The following is an 18,568-nucleotide window of genomic DNA, read 5'->3' as shown; positions in this document are numbered from 1 at the left end:
ATTCCGCTCAATAATATTACTATCATGCATCATCTTCATTCTCTCCTTATATAATCTTGTGCTCTCAAAAATGTGATATCTAAACTCATCAAGCTCGTGCAATTTCGTTACTCTACTTGTTCCTGTCGCTTCACTATCAAGATTCAACTGTCTCAACTCCCACCAAGCTCTATGCTCCAACTCTATGGGTAAACGACACGCCTTCCCAAATACCAACTTGTATGGCGACATGCCAATTGGAGTTTTGAATGCGGTTCGATACGCCCAAAGTGCATCATCTAACTTCCTCGCCTAATCTGTTCTAGTTGCATTCACAGTTTTAGTCAGCACACTCTTTATTTCTCTATTTGAGGCTTCCACTTGCCCGCTTGTTTGCGGATGATATGGGGTGGCCGCCTTATGGCATACATCATACTTCTCCAATAACTTTGCAAAGGCTCGATTATGAAACTGAGTGCCTCTGTCACTTATTATTGCCCTTGGGGTGCCAAATCGGGTGAATATGCTCTTTCTTAAAAAACCAATTACCCCCTTTGCATTATTTGTAAGGAGTGTTGTAGCTTCTACCCATATGGACACGTAGTCCATAGCTACGAGTATGTACTTGTTGCCATATGAGCTGACGAAAGGCCCCATGAAGTCGATCCCCTATACATCAAACACTTCTACCTCCTTAATTGGGTTCATGGGCATCTCATGTCTGCGTGAAATGTTCCCGGTTCGTTGGCATTCGTCACAGCCCTTTATCCATAGATGTGCATCTTTGAACAATGTTGTCCAGTAGAACCCCGACTCCAAGGTTATCGCAGCTGTCCTTACTCCTCTGAAGTGCCTACCATATGGTGATGCGTGACATGCCTGCAAAATAGAAGACTGATCTATCTCGGGGATACATCTCCGGATCATGTTATCAACACAAATCTTGAATAGATAAGGCTCATCCCAATAATACCTGCGACAATCACGAAAGAACTTTTTCTTTTGAGAAAATCAAAGGTCATAAGGAACAACACCGCTCGCCAGGTAGTTTGCAATGTCTGTATACTATGGCACTTCCTCGAGACTCGTGGCTAGCAGTTGTTCATCTGGAATAGTTTCTAGAATTTCTTCTACCTCAACCTTCTTTTTAGCTCCTTCAAGCCTAGATAAATGGTCAGCTACTTGGTTCTTCGTTCTCTTTCGGTTACGGATTTCCAAATCAAATTCTTGTAGCAGTAGTACCCATCGAATCAGACGCGATTTTGACTCATTCTTCTCAACTAAGTACATGAGAGCAGCATCGTCAGTATAAACAATTACCTTCGAGCCAATCAGGTATGACCTGAACTTGTCAAATATGAACACCACTGCCAACATCCCTTCTCAGTCGTAGTGTAATTTAGCTAGGCTCCACTCAGAGTTCTACTTGCGTAGTCCATTGGATGTATGATCTAATCTTTTTGCTGCCCAAGAACCGCCTCCACAACATACTTACTCGCATCACATATCATCTCAAATGGTTTCTCCTTGTCGGGGGCAACTATAATAGGTGTTGTTACCAGTCTCTTCTTTAATTCCTCAAAAGCTACCCTGCAGTTATTAGAAAACACAAAAGGGTGATCTTTTTCAAGCAATTTACATAAGGGGTTAGCAATTTTGGAAAAGTCTTTTAAGAATCTCCTATAGAAACTGGTGTGCCCTAGAAAACTTCTGATTGCTTTGACGGAGATGGGTGGTGGAAGCTTTTCTATCACGTAAATCTTTGCATGATCCACCTCAATACCTTTACTTAACACTAAGTGCCCCAAGACTATACTTTCCTGTACCATGAAATGGAACTTTTTCCATTTGAATACCAGATTAGTCTCGATACACATTTTTCCAAACTCACCTCAAGTTTACAAGGCAATCATCGAATGAATTTCCCACCACTGAGAAGTCATCCATGAAAATCTCCATTATCTCCTCTACCATATGTTGATACCCAAATTTTTCCTATATATTTTCAATATGCAAAATACCTTCAAAATAGCATATATATATATGCATATATAGGATTTTCCAAGAGTTTTATTATTTTTTTCCATAATTTTAAAGGTTTAAATTGATTTATTTTCTCCCTTTTTATCCATAAAATCCCCAATAATTATTTTCAAAATTATTATTTTGATAATTCATCTATTGGATTTCTATGTTTATGTCCAAATATGGCTAAGGTAATTTTTATATATTTTTACAATTACATTTAATATTTTTAAAGCTAAATTGAACATAATTGCAATATTATCCCTTTTAAGATTTAACTATGTTTTATATGCATAAAATTGGATCCTGTATTTTTAAATTGTTAATTATGTATTATAAATCATTTATCACTTTAAATTATGTTTCGAAAAACCATTTACTATTTTTTATAAATCAAATAGAAAAAATGGCTATTTAAAATATAGCCAAATTGGCTTTCAATTGTAGCCAAAATTAGGGCCCCAAATCCCATCCCAATTTCAAATTAAAATCTGACCCACACCCTTTTTACCCATTCCCAAACACATAACCCCACCTACCCTTTCTAATCTCGACCATTGATCTCCCAGATCAACGATCCACATTGTTTCTTACCCTTTTTAACCCAATGACCCCCCAAAACCTACCCCATTTTCTATTTGAGCCGCCTTTGAATCCCTTTTCTCTCCAATTCTCTCTGATACCTAAACCTAACCCTAGTCGCCGCCACCCAAACCAGCCCTAATCCCTTCGATCCTCACTCGATCCATGGATTCCCATGGTTATTTTATATGTATATTTGTCTCCTACGTCTCCTGGTTGCTCGTTTTTTTGTGATTTCGTGGAAAGATCTTGAAGAGATCTAGTCCAGATCTTGTTCAATTCCTATCCATGGTCTTTTATGCCATTCTACGGCTATCCATGATTGTTCGAGTCAGATCCATGACTTTTCCGGCCAAAACCGGTAACATTTTAAAGTCCTCTCATCTTCTTTAGGTTCTCTGAAACCCTAACCCTTGAGATTTTTTCACTTTTCTTAAATCTATGTTAGATCTAGGTGTATCCATGAGTTTTTAACCGATTTTTTCTCCGTCTCTGCTATTTTCTAAAAAAACTAGCTATAAATCCTCCGATCTTTTTAGATCTGTGATGGATCTATGGGGTTTTTAAAGTTTTCACCTGTTTTCCTCAAAATATTTCTCCGATTTCAAACGATTTCTTCATTTTCCAGACTAGGGTTTCAAAACCTTTTTCGCAAAAACGATTTCATTCTTATTTTAGCAATTACTTTGATTTTTAACATGTTTAAACATCACCTGAGTCTTTCCTTTTTTGCTCGATTCATTTTTGTCAAGAAACCCTAATACTTCTGGGTTCGATTCGAAGTTTGAGTCTTTTTGCGGTGTGTTTGCATGACTATCATAAACATTCTATGTTTCATGTATGTTCTATATGCTCTTGTGCTTCCCGCTCTAATTTGTTCTTAAGGTTTCTTTGATTTTGTCCAAACACGTGCTATTTATTGTTTAATAGGTCCGACTATTTGTTTTATTGATTGTTCACATAATTTATGTTGATTTTGTTTAATCTCCTTAAACCTACATCTGTGATTTTGTGTATTTTCCTTGTAATTCTATACTGATTTTTCGAAATTGCTTCCTTATTGTTTTTGTGGTACTTTCCTTAGTTAGTGTTGATTCCCTATGATTTTCCATCTCATCCGTGATTCTTTGAACTGACTTTCAGTATTGAAATTGTGCTCTACCTTATTTATGTTCATAATATGTTGTTAGTATACTTTCCTTACTTGAAAATATTCCGTACTTAGTCCTTATTACATGCTACATGCTTTTACTACTCCTATTATGATAAAATCGGTTCTTTTCCCTACTTGATACAACTTGTACCTGTTTGAACTATGACTACCTAATTGAAGGAAGTCCGGGACTTTAATTGATTCTGATTTGTATTATTTCTATAATTATGCTAAGTCAATACTTTTTACCTTATTTTCCTGCCTATTCTCAAACTATAAATACTCTACCCTCTCTTTCGCATAAGACATGATTAGTTCAGAATACACACACACTCAAACTCTCTCTTCTTTCTCTACTACTTGTGCTACTGCTCACTTTACTTTTCTGCACTTTTGCTTCCTTAACTGGTATGTTCCTAGTTCAATTCTGAAAATCAACTCTATGTGTTCCATTTTTTGTCAATCCCTGTCTCTTTCTACACTGACTTAATGACCCATGTTGTTTAATTGCCCTTCTTGTTTACTGCTTTATTCAGCATGCTTAAGTTCTGCCCTCTCTTGTTCAAATGTAATCAGCATGTCTACTTGAGTTCCTGTTTATGTCCCTCAACTAGTATGTCTCCTAATGTGATTGATTAACACAAAGTCATGACAGATTATGTGTAATAGACCCCTGCTTGACTACACCCATACCCTATCTCTATGTCATGTTACTATTCTAATTTTTTAGCATGATTTCCTTGTTAACTCTTTGAAGTAATTGTTTGTGTTATAAAGGCCAATCAGTCCCTACTTGTTCTTTGTACTTGCTGGTCTATATGCATCTCTTCTCAGCCATGTTTATGTGTTTCTGATTTGGGCCCTCTATGTCCCTAACCCCTTACTTCCCTGCTTGTGACAGTTGAAATTATACTATCCTTTGAACTTGCTTTGTGTGTGTTGTCTTGTTCTAAGTTATTGTTACTCCTATTCCCTTCTCCTTTTCAAAACTGTCCTGTTGTTTTTATTTTCCAAACTCATTTCAAACATGACTGTTACAAAACTATTTTCCAACTCAGCTCTTTTAAATCTGTGTCAAGCTCTCCGCCTTCCGAGAGGTTATTCATAGGAGGGGATTTCAATGGTCATATTGGGTCGTCGGCAGGTGGTTATACTGAGGTGCATGACAGCTTTGGTTTCGGGGAACGGAACGGAGGGGGCACCTCACTGCTGGATTTTGCCAAGGCATTCGATCTAGTGATTGCAAACTCGAGTTTTCCGAAGCGAGTGGAGCATTTGGTTACTTACCAAAGTTTGGTGGCAAAGACTCAAATTGACTATCTCCTCCTCAGGAGATGCGACAGAAGGTTGTGCGAGGATTGAAAAGTTATCCCAGGTGAGACCCTTGCAACTCAACATAGGCTCTTGGTGATGGACATTAGTATTATGATAAGAAGGAAACAGAGGTCAATACGAGGCCGCCCGAGGATTAGGTGTGGCGCCTTGATTAAGGTTAAAGCCCAGGAGTTGGAAGGAAGGTTGTCGGCAATGGGAGCTTGGAGAAGTAGTGGGGACGCAAACACTATGTGGTCGACGACGGCGGACTATATAAGGAAGGCGGCGAGAGAGGTGTTAGGGGTATCTTCAGGCCGCACCGGTGGCCACAAAGGAGACTGGTGGTGGAATGCAGTTGTACAAGGTAAAGTGGAAGCGAAAAAGGTGGCTTACCTGCGGTTAGTGGGGAGCACTAGAGAGGAGGAGAAGAGAGCGAACATTGCGAGATATAAGGTAGATAGGAAGGAGGCAAATATGGCAGTGACGGAGGCAAAGACGGCAGCTTTTGCTCGTTTCTATGAGGAACTAGGGAACAAAGGCGGGGAGAAGAAGTTACTCTGACTCGCTAAGGTGAGAGAGAGGACGGCTCGGGATTTGGACCAAGTGAGGTGCATAAAAGATGAGGACGACAAAGTTTTGTTGGGGGATGACCAGATTAAGAGGAGATGGCAGACCTACTTTCATAAACTTCTAAATGAGGAAGGGGATCAGGATATTGTACTAGGTGAATTGAGGAACGCCGACAGCCCCCATGAACTAAGTGATTGTCGGGACATTGAGGTCGATGAGGTCATGGAGGCAATGCGTAAGATGAGAAGGGGCAGAGCTACCGGACCAGATGAAATTCCGGTTGAGCTTTGGAGGTGTGTGGGTAGAGCAGGCTTGGAATGGCTTACTAAGTTGCTTAATGTTATATCCAAGACTAATAGGATGCCCGAAGAGTGGAGGTGGAGTACAATGGTCCCGTTGTATAAGAACAAAGGCGATATCCAGATCTGTAACAACTATAGGGGTATTAAATTACTAAGTCATACCATGAAAGTTTGGGAGAGAGTGGTAGAAATGAGAGTGCGAAGGACGGTGTCTATTTCAGACAACCAGTTTGGGTTCATGCTGGGGCGATCTACCACAGAAGCTATCCACCTTATTAGGAGGATGGTGGAACAATACAGGGATAAGAAGAAGGATCTCCACATGGTGTTTATCGATCTAGAGAAAGCGTACGACAGAGTTCCTAGGGAGGTCTTATGGAGATGCTTAGAGGCTAAAGGGGTCCCGGTTGCCTACATTAGGGCGGTTAAGGACATGTATGATGGAGCTAAGACTCGGGTTAGGACAGCAAGAGGCGATTCCGATTATTTTCCGGTTATTACGGGGTTGCACCAAGGGTCTGCGTTCAGCCTTTTCCTATTTGCCCTGGTGATGGATGCTATAACGCATCATATTCAAGGGGAGGTGCCATGGTGCATGCTATTTGCTGATGACATAGTCCTAATCGACGAGACACGACGCGGCGTCAACGAGAGGGTAGAGGTTTGGAGACATACCCTTGAGTCTAAAGGTTTCAGGTTGAGCAGGACGAAGACGGAATACCTTGAGTGCAAATTTGGGGCAGAGCCGACGGAAGCGGGAGGGGAAGTGAGGCTTGATTCTCAAGTAATCCCTAAGAGGGGTAGTTTCAAGTACCTGGGGTCGTTTATTCAGGGGTCCGGGGAGATCGACGAGGATGTCACACACCATATAGGGGTGGGGTGGATGAAATAGAGGTTAGCGTCGGGAGTCCTGTGTGACAAGAAAGTGCCACTGTTACTGAATGGTAAATTTTATAGGGCAGTGGTTAGGCCTGCTATGTTGTATGGGACCGAGTGTTGGCCGGTGAAGATCTCACACATCTAGAGGATGAAAGTTGCAGAGATGAGGATGTTGAGGTGGATGTGCAGGCATACAAGGAAGGATAGGATTAGAAATGAAGATATTCGAGAGAAGGTGGGTGTGGATCCCATGGAGGACAAGATGCGGGAAGCAAGACTTAGATGGTTCGGGCACATTCAGAGGAGGAACACTGATGCACCGGTGAGAAGGTGTGAACGACTAGCGGTGGTGGGTATGAAGAGAGGTAGAGAGAGACCTAAGAAGTATTGGGGAGAGGTGATCAAGCAGGATATGGTGCGACTTAGGGTTACTGAGGACATGGCCCTAAACAGGGAATTGTGGAGATCGAGCATTAAGGTTGTAGGTTAGGGGAAATTGTGATGTCTTTTTACAGCGCACTAGAGTGAGACTAGCCAGTTAGGAGTTAGTCTTAGGATGCTATTGATCAACTACTGATGATGGGCTTTATCTGTTGGGTATTAATACCTTATATCCTGCTCGTATTTCCTATATCTCTTATATTGCTGTTACTTTATTTTTTATGGCATTTATGTTATGTTATGGATTTCATGGTATTTTATGTTGTTTTATTATGAGTCTATTGATAGTACTAATATAGTGTCTCTTGTTGCCTCTTTAAGCCGAGGGTCCCCTGGAAACAGCCTCTCTGCCTCTCGGGTAGAGGTAAGGTCTGCGTACATATTACCCTCCCCAGACCCCACTTGTGGGATTACACTGGGTTGTTGTTGTTGTTGTTGTTGTTGTCAAGTACTCCCATATATACTCTTAGACCACTAGGTTCTTCCCCTTTTGTGTGAGTCTTGCCTGGGACCCTTGAGCTCCCTTTGAACTTGGACACATAAAAGTTGGCCTTTCCACACTACACTTACTCTGTCTTGGCTATGAAATCTGGGTGTGAGCACTGTCCGGGATCTCTTGAGGTCCTTAGGGAACTATAACACACTCACATGTGAGAAAGACTATGGAACAATCTTAGCACTTGAGGTGATTGATTACATAACTCAGAGAGGAAGTCCTAATCAGGCTTCCTATAGTGTAACTTCTTATTTTTCATTTCTACTTATGTAATTCACTGTTGGTCTATAATAACTTGTTATAAACAAGTATTGGGGTTGGCTAGTGAAAAGGGATGGGGTAAATATGCATGTTATAGTTGGTAAGGGTAGAAAATATGTTGTTAGGGTTATATTCCTAATTGTGCAGTAGAAACCATGCTTAGGATTCATACATTAGAAACCATGCTCTTAGGACCCATGTTTCTTGCTTCAGCATCTCATCTATCACTAATCCATATTTTATGTCTATTACTTAGAAATCCTGCTCCTATGACAATAACAACATTGGTATAAAAGTTGTTACTTTTGTACTTTCAGAAGTCATACTTCAATAATTCCGCAACACTTGCACACATTTAGAAATCATGCCTTAGGGATTCTGTTTTTAACAATCCTGCCATCAGTATGTGCATATTAGAGATCATGTTCTAAGATCCTGTTTGCATTTTGTTTAAGATACCTAGTTAATTACTGATTCATGAAAAGGTAATAAAAACAATCGCACATGTGATGTTTTCTGAATAAAATTGGTAATAATCTCTACATTCACATCAACTAGAACAGCATGCTCTTAGGTAAAAACCATCTACAAGCTATTTTAATAATTCTGAATAACTGTTGCATATTGCTTTACGCCTAGGTAAGGTTTAGGTAATTGCTTAAATAAAAACATAATTGTCCTTGTTTAACTGCCAGCATGCTTAAATCAGTAGGCAAGCCTGATTCAGACTTCTTTTCTGAGTCATGTAATGAATATGGTTCTATTGTTATCACTTAGATACCATAATTTAGAATTCAGAATTAAGACTTTATCTGTGTACGAGTCATACTATTCATATGCATTGTATGTGGAGGTATATTTGAGCCTTTCGTTTGACTTCCATGCTCTCTTTAAATGCAGTCTTATGTGTTCTTGTTTGTCGCCTAGCATTTTGCCTTTAAACCTGAGGGTCTGTGAAGGGTTTTCAATGTCTTAGCCTTATACTTCTTATGGTTTGATGATCTAACAAACTTGTTGTGAAGAACCAGATAGAGAATCTGTTCCACAGGATACATCTCATATGAACTTGTCAGCAAATGGACAAACGACCACATAGAGGAACACAACAGGGACTTGGTGACCTGGTCCCTTAGGGTTCTCCGACACAAATAAGACAGTGACTATACGCAATCAATATAAAGACGAACACAACATGGACCTACTCCCAAAGCTTTCTGTGACAGAAGTACAAGTCAAGTGCATGGCTGGAATGTGGCAGAAGAAATTGACCATCTAGCAATTGTTACAAAAGAGGAACACACCTAGGACCTGGTCCGTTGGTGTGTCCTGACAGAAGTACAAAGTCCACTATCCAGCTGGAACGCAACTACCCAAAAGTGGTTGTACAGACAGTGCAGAAGTCACTTCTCGCTGAGAAGAAGTACACCAAGAGTTGACATCACTATCCATTGTGATATCTTTTGTGATAAAACATCCTAGTGCAAGACACACCATCACTTGTGCATTCAGTGATATTCTCTCAAGAAGAAGAAGCATTTATCCGGCATTGAAGTCACTGGTGTGTCAAGAACAAGAAGACAACTCCACTAAGGATCAATTTCTAAATGAGCTTTATGTACATCCATAGTGAGTTGCAATCTTGTTAATTGTTCAACATTGTAATTCCTAATTTGCTTTCTTAGAAGCGTTGTCTTAGGAACAAACCAAATTCGTAAACTTTAGAGTTTATGGTATGACTAGTGTAGACATGTAATTTTTGACCTTCCCCAAGATTTTACATATTTTAGTATTTAAATATTTAGTTTAGGTCTAGTATCGTTATTTTAACTAGTTTTGATTCTTTTTTCTTATTTTATCACAAAAATTGAAAAATACAAAAAAATAGTTACAATTTATCTCATTATATATGTTTGTTTTCATTTTATTTATTTAAGTTCATTAGTATCTTTATAGTGGTATTATCTTAAATTCGCATTCCTATTTTTGGTAATCTTCTAAAAGTACAAAAAAATAGCTTCATTTTAATATTTAATTCCATTTTTATAATTTATTTTCTTAAGTAAGATTAATTAGTAGTTTTAATAGTTTATCTTGTTTGCTATATTGTTTTTACATATAAAAAAGGAGGATGGAATAGAATTAATTTTGGACTAATTTTTTATCTTGCTTTTAGCCAAATCAAACCAATTTCCTTAGCCTGCTAACCCAAAATCCCAAACCTAGACATTAACAAAAACAAAGAGGAAAAATCTAAAAAACAAAAGGCCCCTAGGAAAAGGGAAGCATAGATCGGGCGCCCTACCCTTCTTCTTCCTTAGACAAAAGCACACAACAAAAACCTAGAGAGCTAACACAAGAGAACCTTTAGTCATTCCTTTCTTCTTCATAACCTAGACATAATGGAGACAAGACAAACCCTAAATAACCACACACAAATCTGCTGCAACACCAGCCCCACCCGATCTTCACCTTAGAGCTGTCGTCGTCCCCTCATCTCCTTCACCATAGCAACAGCCAAGTAACCACCAAAACTCGCCGGTGCAACCCCCCTCACTCTCTCCCTTCACTCTCTCTCTGAACTCAAACAAGAAAACCCTAGCAGCCTTCTGCTTTTCATCGTAGGAGATGCCTCGCTCCTCACACTCACAGATTAGGTCCAAAAATCAAAAAGCCCCAAAATAAAAGAAAAACTAGGATTTTAAAGAAGAATTTGACAACTGAAGTTCAAAAAAATTCCACTTCCTCTTTTTTTGGACTTGTATAAGATGTCGAAGTTCAAAATTATGGAGGTTTGTCACTGATTTGGTTTTCAAAAGGCTGCTGCAATTTAAGATGGTTGTTCGTGCTTTGTGAGGTTTCAACTTACGGATTTGGGCTTTATTTTGACTTATCCTTTCTTCTACAATTCATCATATCTTAAGTGTTTGCTGAAGCCACAAATAGCGAGTGAAGTTTCATTTGAGCCGAGGTTGATTCCAGTTCGAGTTTGAGGTTTCGGCCAGTTGAAGATTCCTATCTCAATTTATGTTCAAGCTCATTCTCCGTAGTTCCAATATTGTAGCTGCTGAAATTTAATCGAAAGGTTTCGCGCAATAAGGTTCAATCCTTCAATCCTTTACTCATTCTAATGTTAACTATTTGCTTGGTGATCCGATTTCGTGACTTATTCTCTATGGCTTTGAATGTGCCCTCTCGTATGACTACTTGAATTGATTGCGAGTGAATTGGCATTTCACGTCTAGCTATTTAAATCATATGCTTAATTTGAATTGGAAATGGGATTGTTAGTTGTTGGATTTAAAAGAGCAATTTGGGGAGATGCAATTTAAAATAAAATTGGACCTAAGGGTTATGGAATGAGATAAAATACGAGTTGTTAGTATTCTAAATTTTTCACTTGCGTAGATCTATTTACTAATTTATCGGTAGGAGCATGCTTAGGCCGGCAACACTCAGTTAAGCAAACCTTAGGATTTTGTTAGTTTCAAGGCGAGAGGTCGTTCCCTTAGTTAAATTTATCTAGGGAATACCCCGAGGGATTTGTATATATTGTGTTTCAGGGGTATGCCCCGAAGTGAATGTAACGAAGGCCGCAACTACACCATGGAGGAAGTATAGTGTATGTTAGCTTAGGATTTTGCTTTTTATTCTTTTATTTTTATTTTTCTTTTATTAGGTGGGGACGGCCTCGATCCTCTTTTGTGTTTATTTTTGTTTGTGTGTTTTCACCTCAATGTATTCTTAAAAGCCAACTTAATCATGTACGCAACCATACTAGTTACGGACTTGGGGAATGCCTAACACCTTCTCCCTAAGTCAAATGAACCCCCTTACCTGAATCTCTGGTGCGAACTTGGTTTTAGAGTCTGAAATATTTTAAAAGGAAAAATTATTTTTAAAAAAATGGTGACCTAGCACACCGAAATCAAAGTCAGGTGGCGACTCTGAGTTATTTTTCTTTTGAATACAATTTTTGCTACGTTCTAATTGAAAAACCCTTTTCATGCTTCAATATAACTTTTATTAATTTAAGAGGATTAGTGAGGTTGCAAAAAAGGGTGTGACAACTAGGAATAGTCATAAGTTAAATCCTCTGTAACTAGGAGAGTTAGAGAGTGGCTTGTGGTGGTTGCATCACAAGTTAGTTTGAAGTCTTTGTAATAGGGTGTTGTAATAGGTAGATTACAAGTTAGTAGAGTTAAAAGACTACAAGGGTAGGTCGTGGTTTTTTGATCCCCTTGTGTGGAATTTTTCCACGTAGAAAATCTCTTGCCTTCTTTACATTTAGACTTTACTACATTCTACGTATCAGTCTCACAGAGGACCAGGTACTTTATAGTTTAGTGGACTCATATAAGCTATCAATTGGTATCAGAGCGGGTTCCTCCTATCAGGCTAAAACCTAGGAAAGATCCTCAATGGATGCTCCACCAAACTTTGAAGAAGGACAATCAACCTATAGACCTCCCAGATTCAATGGTCAATACTACAGCTGGTAGAAGACCCGGATGCATGATTTCATGATGGGCGAAGATTCAGAGTTGTAGGACATCATTTGTAATGGTCCACATGTTCCCATGAAGAAACTTGAAGAAATAGGACCATTGGTGCCCAAAGGGAGAAGAGAGTACATCGACGTTGATAGAAAAGCTGTAGAAAAGAACTATCGTGCCAAGAAAATCTTGATGTGTGGCATAGGACCTGATGAGTACAACAGAGTATCACCCTGTGATACTGCCAAAGAAATATGAGAAGCTCTACAAACCGCACACGAAGGAACCACTCAGTTCAAACAATCCAAGATCGACATGCTCACCACTGAATATGAGCTTTTCAGGATGAAGGATGATGAGTCCATACAAGATATGCACACCAGATTCACCTCCATCATAAATGAGCTTCACTCGCTTGGAGATGTCATTCCCAGAAACAAGCTTGTAAGGAAAATTCTCAGTGTTCTACCTGGGTCTTAGGAAAGTAAGGTAAATTCCATTACTGAAGCTAAAGATCTACAAACTCTGACCATGGATGAGTTGATTGGTAATCTGAAAACATACGAGATGAAAAGAAAGAAAGATAGTGAAAGAAGAGAGCCTAAGAAGGAAAAGAACATGATGCTTAAGGCTAAAAGCAGTGATTCAAATGATGAAGATAGTGACATGGCCTATCTTACTAAAAGATTTCAAAAAATGGTTAGAAGAAATGGTGGCATACCAAAGTGGGATAGTTCAAGTAAAACAAGAAACAACAATCTCAGTCATAGATGTAGAAAGTCGGGGTATTTCATCAAAGATTTCCCACTCGCGAAACAAGAGCAGTACAAGCAAAATCCTAACAAAGCAGGAAAAAGAAACCTGGTTCCAAAGAAAAGATTCAATCGAAAAAGTGCGGCAGACAATATCGTTAAGTAGGCTCTTGGTGCTTGGGGAGGCTCCTCAAGTGAATCCGAAAGGGACTTAGATGCAGAAAATAGTTCCATGATGGCAGTGGAAACTGAAGCAAATAAGTACAATTCAATGTTCACGCTGATGGCTCAGTCAGATGATGATAATGAAGACAATGAGGTAAACTTCAGGGATGTTCAGAGAAATCTGAAATCCTATTCTTCTAAGAAGCTAAGGTCTTTATCAATGTCCTAATTGATGCTTACTATAGTCGTGTAAATGATAAGGAGATCTTGACCATAGAACTAGGAGAGGCCGAACAATTTAGAGATGATCTAGTGGTCTGTGTAGTGGACTTAAATGAGACCATAGCTAATCTTGAACAAGAGAAGGAGGCCCTGAATGAAAGAATAACTAGTGTGGAAAATGAGAGAGAAGATCTGATGGTAGTAGTTGTTGATCTAAAAGAAACAATACATGGTCTTAGCAATGAGAAACACACTTTAGAAGAAAAGGTTGCATCCACTGAAGAGGAAAGGGCTGACCTACTAGTGATATGCACTGATCTAGAGGAAACCATTAAGGGACTCAATAGAGAACATATGAATGTAAATCTTGGGAAAGGGAAGGAAGTAGCCAGTGAGTCTCACATCATGCTCGAAAAAGAGTTAATTGTTGTAAAAACTAGTCTTTGCAGTGAACTCGAGAGGAATCAACAACTCTAAACTGAGTTGGAGAAAGTAAGAAATGATCTTGAGAAATCCCTGAAGTGGACCTGGTCCTCAGATGCTATCACTTCCATGTATTTCAACAATAGTGGAAACAAGCAGTGCATCAGGTTCCAAAGGAAGAAAACTCCACACAACCCACACAGCAAGTATGCCACTGTACCTTATAACTTGCTATGTACCCACTGTGGAAACAAAGGGCATTTAAAGAAAATTGCCAGGACAGGGTTCAATCTGCTTAAAAGAATAAAGCGTTTACTGATAAAGTGACTACTAGCAAAGGACCAAGTACCACTCGCAAAAAGCAAATGCTGCCTGCGTGGACTAGGAAATCCATCATTCATCCTTTTTATAGTAACAAGGGACCCAAACTAGTTTAGGTTCCTTAATCTAACCTTGATATGCATGTGGAGGGAGCATGAGAGGAAGCAGACTATGATGGACTATGGACAGTGGATGCCTAAAGCATGCAGCTGAAAACATCATGAATTGTTTCTCATTGAAAGCCATGTAGGAAGGGAATGTATCCTTGAGAAGAAAGTAAAGGGTACATTCTCAGTGAATGAAAAGGCAGAAAGGTTCCTTTGGCACTCAAGTGGGAACGAGCACTATGTGAATGTCCTAAAAAAATGCAATCACCAATCCGATAACTCGCCAAGTAGTCTCAGTGGACAAAGAAAACAAGAACAGTCACTCTTGCTAGTCATTAATCTCCACAAGCTGATAGTATGAGATGAGTGAAGTCGCAACCATGGCATGAAGGATAGGTATATACAAACTTCTCACCTCCAAATAAATTAACTCAGCCGGACCTGGTCAGCGGTTTACCAAACTCAAGTGTCACCTGGTCATGAGTTCACAAAAATGATGGAGGAGGGGGAGAATGGATCATGCACAATTTCTCAACACCAAGGCCGTCACAGCAAAATGGCGTAGCTGAAAGAAAGAATGGAACTAGAAAATGTTGCATGGACAGTGCCCATCGCCTGTGGAATCGCCAAGAAATTCTGGGCAAAAGGAATGAATACTGCTTTCTACTTTGAAAACAAGTGTCGAGCGAGGTCCCTCCTAAATCAAAACTCACTAGGAACTGCCAATTAGAAGAAAATGACTTGTTCCTGACAATAGGAAGGATCAGCTTGGGAAGCGCAATGCAAAAAGACAAGTAAAGGAATCGTTCTAGGGAACAACCCACAAAACAAGGCCACAAGGTCTCCAACAAAGAAAGCACTAAATGGCAGGAGATGCCCATGGGGTATTCAATAAGATACTCTCCCTTGCCAAGAAAGAAACCGTGACGATTAATATGATGAATCAATCCTGTCTCTAGGAAATATCTGAGGCTTCAAATCAGGAGGATGATAAAGTGAGCAAAATGAAGGAAACTGGCGAAAGACAACGGAACATCATCCTCCATGTCTCACAAAGAACCTGGTAAGTCACTTGCTACCACTGAGGCTGAAGGACGAAGTAAAGATGCAGCTCATGGCACTACACAAGCAGCAGAACACAAAGTGTGGGGAAATCAAATTAACCTCCATATTTCTCTCTTCAACCAACTTCCATCTTAAATTGGAAAACCAAAGTGCACTAGTCATGATTCATGCCTCATCTTCTGGGAGACAAGGAAGCAAAATGAAATGACCTCATCAACAACTGGAGAGAAATTGCAAACACATTGAAGGGTGAGATCCTCTTCGGAGGTTCAATATGAATAAGGGATTTATTGGTGGAAAGCATTGCAGAACAGAAGGCCAAACTCCAGATATCTACATCAAAGCCTCAAGTAGAGAATATTTTGGATAAATCAAGATGAAGACGGGGTCACAAAAATCTAATGAAGAACCTAATCCTCCATCTATTGGCTATGTAAGACACCGTCAGGTAAAGGTAGCTAAAGTATTTTCTGACCAAGCCTAACTTACATCAATACCATTGTAGGTAAACACACATAACGATCATAGAAGATAAAGGTATAGTTATGAACTGCAAGAAGGGAGCTGCTAAAACCTTGTTCAAAAAGATTTCTCTGGCATCAGATTCTTGTATCTCAGGTTAGTAGTAATGTGCTTAATTTTGCATGCCCTTTCTAAACAAAAAAATATATAAATATTTTGTAATTCAGCTGCCATATCATCCGACTTTTCAATGTCTGTGTGCCATTTCTTGTCCGTCAAATCCTTTCATCCCCTCTGCACGGTAACACTTTCCCATAAACCTACCGTCGTTTTTAGAGCTATTCAGAACCTGTTTCGCTCTCCACTCATCATTAGTTCTTCTTCCAATAAAACTTTCTTTCTCTCTCACCACAAGTCATGAACCTTTATCTCCCGTGTATAGCTAGGATCCTCTTCCCATCTATCTCTTTCTCTCTCTACTCGTCTACTAAGTACTCATCTAATGGCGATCAAACAATCTTCTCATTCCCCCGCCATTAACACTGTTCCTACTTATTTATTCCTTAAAGCCATTCCCAGAGTATCATTATTTCATGCCTTCTACCACCTTACACACTTCTGGGTCCTCCTCCATCCCTACAGTTTTTCCATTTCTAATAAACATCGTTCTCCACTATTTTGAGAATCCTATATCTAGTCAATCCTACGATCTTATCAAAGACCACATAAGAGGTCTTACTCCTCGAGTATTAGAAGCCCCTAAGGATGATCCTGACCAGTACCTGAACTCCTCCATGTTGGACTCAGTGACTCTCAAGGAGTCACCAGAAAAGGAAGCAACTCATAACATTATGGCTATATCTGCTAAGAGTCTAATGAATGAAGGAGCATATCTCTCTTCAGAGTATCAGAGGGAAGACATTCCATTCCTAGGAGATGTAAGAACCACAACACTCCTTGAGTTCTTGGATCATGAGATATTCTCAGAAACACCATCTGATGAACCTGATTCACTTCCGCGTAAACTCATTCCTGCACCTCCTGTTCATTCCAAGCTCTTGGAGTCTTCCTCCAAATCACCCATCACCAGGTCACTAAAGCAAGAGAATTTTGAATCCTCATTGCAAAAAAGTAAGAGGAGTGTCAAGACAAGGAAAAAGAGGAAAATGAATCCAAAGGATTTCATCAAGAGTGTGTCAGTAAACCAGATAGACAAAAATGCTTCTAGGGAACCTGGTTCCTTAGTGCAACAGTCTATGACGATTAAGGAAACTGTTGAGGAATAGAAAGGGTCATCTGTGATGTACATCAGCAAATCTAAATGGAGTAAAACTGAGTTAGCTGTGTCTAAGGACAATACTGTGGGGGTAGCAAGCTAGAAAGGAAAGTTTGTCGAAGGGGAGAAATCGTTAAGGAACCTGGTACAACAAGGTCCTTGACCTGTGATGGTGTTCTGTGGCAGCAGAGATTAAGAACTCAAAAAGTGTTGTAGGGTCGAATATTTGATCCAGCTTTTTCGGAGATGGCAGGCACGAGACAAATTCTAGAGATTATGGAATTTCAACAATGGGAACACCTGTTTGAAGGGAGCATGCCTCTAGTGTACGAAGATGCAGTGCAAACCTTCTATGCATGTCTCTTCACTATTTAGGGGGATCACATCTGTATGCTTGTAAATGGAGTAGATATTGTACTCGATGCCTCAACATTGGGAAATATTCTTAGAATTTCATGTGAATGTGTCTCCTCAGTTAAGGATTTCTGTGGAATAAGCTTTCGGAGAGCCATCATGAAAGAGCAAGCCATTCAACATGGGGAACAGGTCCATAAGAAGGTATTGCTTCCTGAGTACCAGCTTCTCTTTGAACTGGTTAATAAAGTACTCTTACCCCGCTCTAAGAGACATTCCATTGCTACAAAATCCGATTTGGTCCTGATGGAAGTGCTTGATGAGTTTGTACAAATCAATTTGCCAGCAATCATGATAGATCATATGCAGAAGGTGGCAAATTTTAAGGGTGGCAATCATGGGCTACCTTATGGCTTTCTCTTCACTCAAGTATTTAGATTCTATAAGGTTCCCTTGGGAAATACCAGAGTGGGAACACGTAAGAAGACCTTCTCTAAGACCACTCTAGAAGAATGTGAATGTATAGAAAAAGTTGGTGGAAGCATCTCGACCATTTCTCAGCCGATAAACACTCAAAATGTAGCCTCTAAGGAAATAAGAAGGATGAGGGCTCGAAATGCTATAGTGGAAAGTCAGCTTAGCCAAGCAGCTAAGGGACCTGATTTTGTACATAAGGAGGTTGCCTGACTGAGAAAGGAAAATGGGAGACTTCGGGCTCAACTACTTGAAGAACAACTGGCTACAAATGCTAGACTGGACCTGTTTCTCAAAACTATTATTGTCTCTTCCTCCAAGCTTCCTTCCTTTAGTGTTCCCTAGGATCCTCCCTAATGTCAAGCTATTTTTGCTCCAACTTCCTGTGGCTATTGTTTTACTTGTGTTTACTTGTTTTTATGATGGCATGTTGGACTTAACCATTACTGGTC

General features: G+C 39.7%; 1 protein-coding gene across 1 annotated transcript; it reads left to right on the top strand.

The window, feature by feature from the left end:
- The first annotated feature begins 13,482 nt into the window (after positions 1–13,482).
- LOC138877255 (uncharacterized) lies at positions 13,483–17,298 on the top strand. Its single transcript, XM_070156849.1, has 5 exons — positions 13,483–13,566; positions 13,674–14,025; positions 14,629–14,840; positions 15,445–15,548; positions 16,710–17,298. Exons 1-5 carry the CDS (start codon positions 13,483–13,485, stop codon positions 17,296–17,298), a joined length of 1,341 nt encoding a protein of 446 aa, XP_070012950.1.
- Positions 17,299–18,568: the final 1,270 nt, after the last annotated feature.

The sequence above is a fragment of the Nicotiana sylvestris genome, chromosome 9, assembly GCF_000393655.2.
Source record: "Nicotiana sylvestris chromosome 9, ASM39365v2, whole genome shotgun sequence".
Classification (NCBI taxonomy): domain Eukaryota; kingdom Viridiplantae; phylum Streptophyta; class Magnoliopsida; order Solanales; family Solanaceae; genus Nicotiana; species Nicotiana sylvestris.
This window is presented reverse-complemented; position numbering and strand designations above follow the sequence as displayed.

What these genes read in the sequence shown, in the direction of transcription:
- LOC138877255 (XM_070156849.1), top strand. Translation starts at nt 13,483, where the DNA reads ATGGCAGTGGAAACTGAAGCAAATAAGTACAATTCAATGTTCACGCTG. An exon ending in TTAATCTCCACAAGCTGATA is followed by an intron (nt 14,841 to 15,444) that starts GTATGAGATGAG and finishes TCCTGTCTCTAG; the next exon opens with GAAATATCTGAGGCTTCAAA. An exon ending in CATGTCTCACAAAGAACCTG is followed by an intron (nt 15,549 to 16,709) that starts GTAAGTCACTTG and finishes TCCTATATCTAG; the next exon opens with TCAATCCTACGATCTTATCA.